Source organism: Spermophilus citellus (assembly GCF_964194105.1).
Source record: "Spermophilus citellus genome assembly, chromosome: 2".
In the NCBI taxonomy this organism is placed as follows: Eukaryota; Metazoa; Chordata; class Mammalia; order Rodentia; family Sciuridae; genus Spermophilus; species Spermophilus citellus.
The window spans coordinates 200,265,662-200,267,818 of NC_138183.1; the positions used below are offsets into that span (position 1 = coordinate 200,265,662).

The 2,157-nt window shown below is 41.9% G+C and overlaps 1 protein-coding gene across 1 annotated transcript; it reads right to left on the reverse strand.

Annotated features, from left to right (window-relative positions):
- Window positions 1-231: 231 nt before the first annotated feature.
- On the reverse strand, window positions 232-1,167 carry LOC308636927 (olfactory receptor 2D3-like; the record flags this gene model as incomplete). Its single annotated transcript, XM_081272790.1, has 1 exon — window positions 232-1,167. The coding sequence occupies exon 1, from the start codon at window positions 1,153-1,155 to the stop codon at window positions 232-234; it is 924 nt and encodes a 307-aa protein (XP_081128916.1). The 5' UTR covers window positions 1,156-1,167.
- Between the last annotated feature and the right edge of the window lie 990 nt (window positions 1,168-2,157).

Consider the following 2,157-nt stretch of genomic DNA (forward strand, 5'->3'; position numbering starts at 1 on the left):
ACTGAGGGAGAGAAGGATATCTCTGACAGGTGGAGACAGTACATAGTGTAGATTGAATAGAGGGCCCTGTCTTTAGTATAGTAAGAATAGATGTTTCCTTTAAAGAATGACACAAAACAGAAGGGGAAAAATGAAACAACGGCATGAAAATGGGAAATTTTCAAGAAAAATCCCTTCTCTCCACATCCCTAAAATGGTCATCATAATCCAAGATCTCCACCTCCAAAACGATTATTTTGCAGTTACTCTCCGGAGAGCCCCTTTGACATCCTTGTTTCTCAGGCTATAAATAATGGGGTTCAACATTGGAGTCACCACTGTATAGAACACAGAGATCATTTTATCTCGCTCTTTTGTGGTCTTGGAGTTTGGCCTCATGTAGGCAAATATTCCAGACCCATAGAAGAGGACGACAACGATGAGATGGGAACCACAGGTAGAGAAGACCTTGAGCCTCCCCTCTCCAGAATGCATCTGGATCACAGTGCAGATAATGTTCCAGTAGGAGACCAGGATGAGGGAGACAGGAGCCAGGAGGATCACCACGCCCATGGCAAAGATGGCCATTTCTGTGCTGTAAGTGTCTGCTGAGGCCAGCTTCAGGAGGGCAGGAGGCTCACAGAAAAAGTGGTTAATGATATTGTTTCCTCGGTAGGGAAGACGCAATGTGAATGTGGTGTCCACCAGGGACACAAATGCTCCACTGGCCCAGGACCCCACAGCCAGCCTGACGCATGCCCAGTGGGTCATGATGGTGGAGTAGTGCAGAGGCTTGCACACAGCCACATACCGATCATAGGACATCACCGCCAGAAGAGCACACTCTGTACACCCAGTCAGAAGCAGAACAATGATCTGCATTGAGCACCCAGCAAAGGAAATGGTTTTCCTCCTCACCAGGAAGTGGACGAGCACCTGGGGCACAGTGGTAGTAGAGAAACAGAGATCAGCAAAGGACAGGTTTCTAAGGAAGAAGTACATGGGAGTGTGGAGTCTGGAGTCCATGTGAATGAGCACCACCATCAGCAGGTTTCCCAGCAAGGTCAGCAGGTAGATGATGAGGAAAAGGAGGAAGAGCAGGACTTGGGTGTGTGGGTCCTGTGAGAGGCCCAGGAAGACAAACTCTGTCACAGAGGTTTGGTTCTCCTCTCCCATGAGTGTCTCTCCCTGTTTATAGAAGAGCATCAAGATAAGAAGTGCATTAGTTATTCAGAAAACCTGCATAACTTAGATATTTTTTAATTAATATCCAAAGTTTGGTTCTTGATTTATGACTTTATACATGGTTTTCTTATGCCAAAGTCTGGCTTTCTTTTCCTTCACTTCAACCATTGAAAGCCATTTATATTTATTCTCCCCTTGGATCTTTTAGTAGCACCAGTACAAAGAATCATTCTGAGTTTGCTGCATATCAACCCACAAATGAACCACCTGTTAGGAGAAAATAATGATGCTTACTGTGCAACCTTCCAAATAGGTTTAGGAAGAAAACAAATGATGTGATTTTAAACCAGTTAGAATATCATGCTGTGAATTGCCTGTTATCATATATGAAAGCTGATATTTTTCATCATATTTACAAAATGGTCATAAAGAATCACTCTGATCAAGGGGAAAAAAAGTTAAGTAATGGATAATATAGTATTCTGTGATCCTGTTCCCAGAGTCATTTGTTTTTAACATAAAGAGCGTTCTCTGGAATATCAGTAAAAAATAGCTGCTTTTTGGTTGTTGAATTCAGTAGCACATTTATACATCCCCTAATCTGCACACTTTCCTCTAGCTTTGCACAATGTCATTTGGCAATAATAACACTCATTATCATCTATTGTGCATTTTCTGGTGTCGGTTGTTATTAACAATTTCTTTGAAATCCATGAGACAGTTATTATTGTTTCCAATGTACAAAAGATAAGACTCAGAAACATTTTGAAACTAGTTTCTGAGAGCCCTGCCCACTCCTTCTGTACCCTGCAATTTGTTTTTTTTCTTCCTCAGAACTGCTTGCACAGGTTAAAGTTGTGCACAACTCTGTTTCTCACATCCACTCCTTAAAGAGAAGCTCACATTCCCTTTCCATTTCCAGAGTTAGAACTACTCTTCATGGCAGAGTTATGAATATATATAAAACTAACAGTCAAGCATATCTTAACAGTT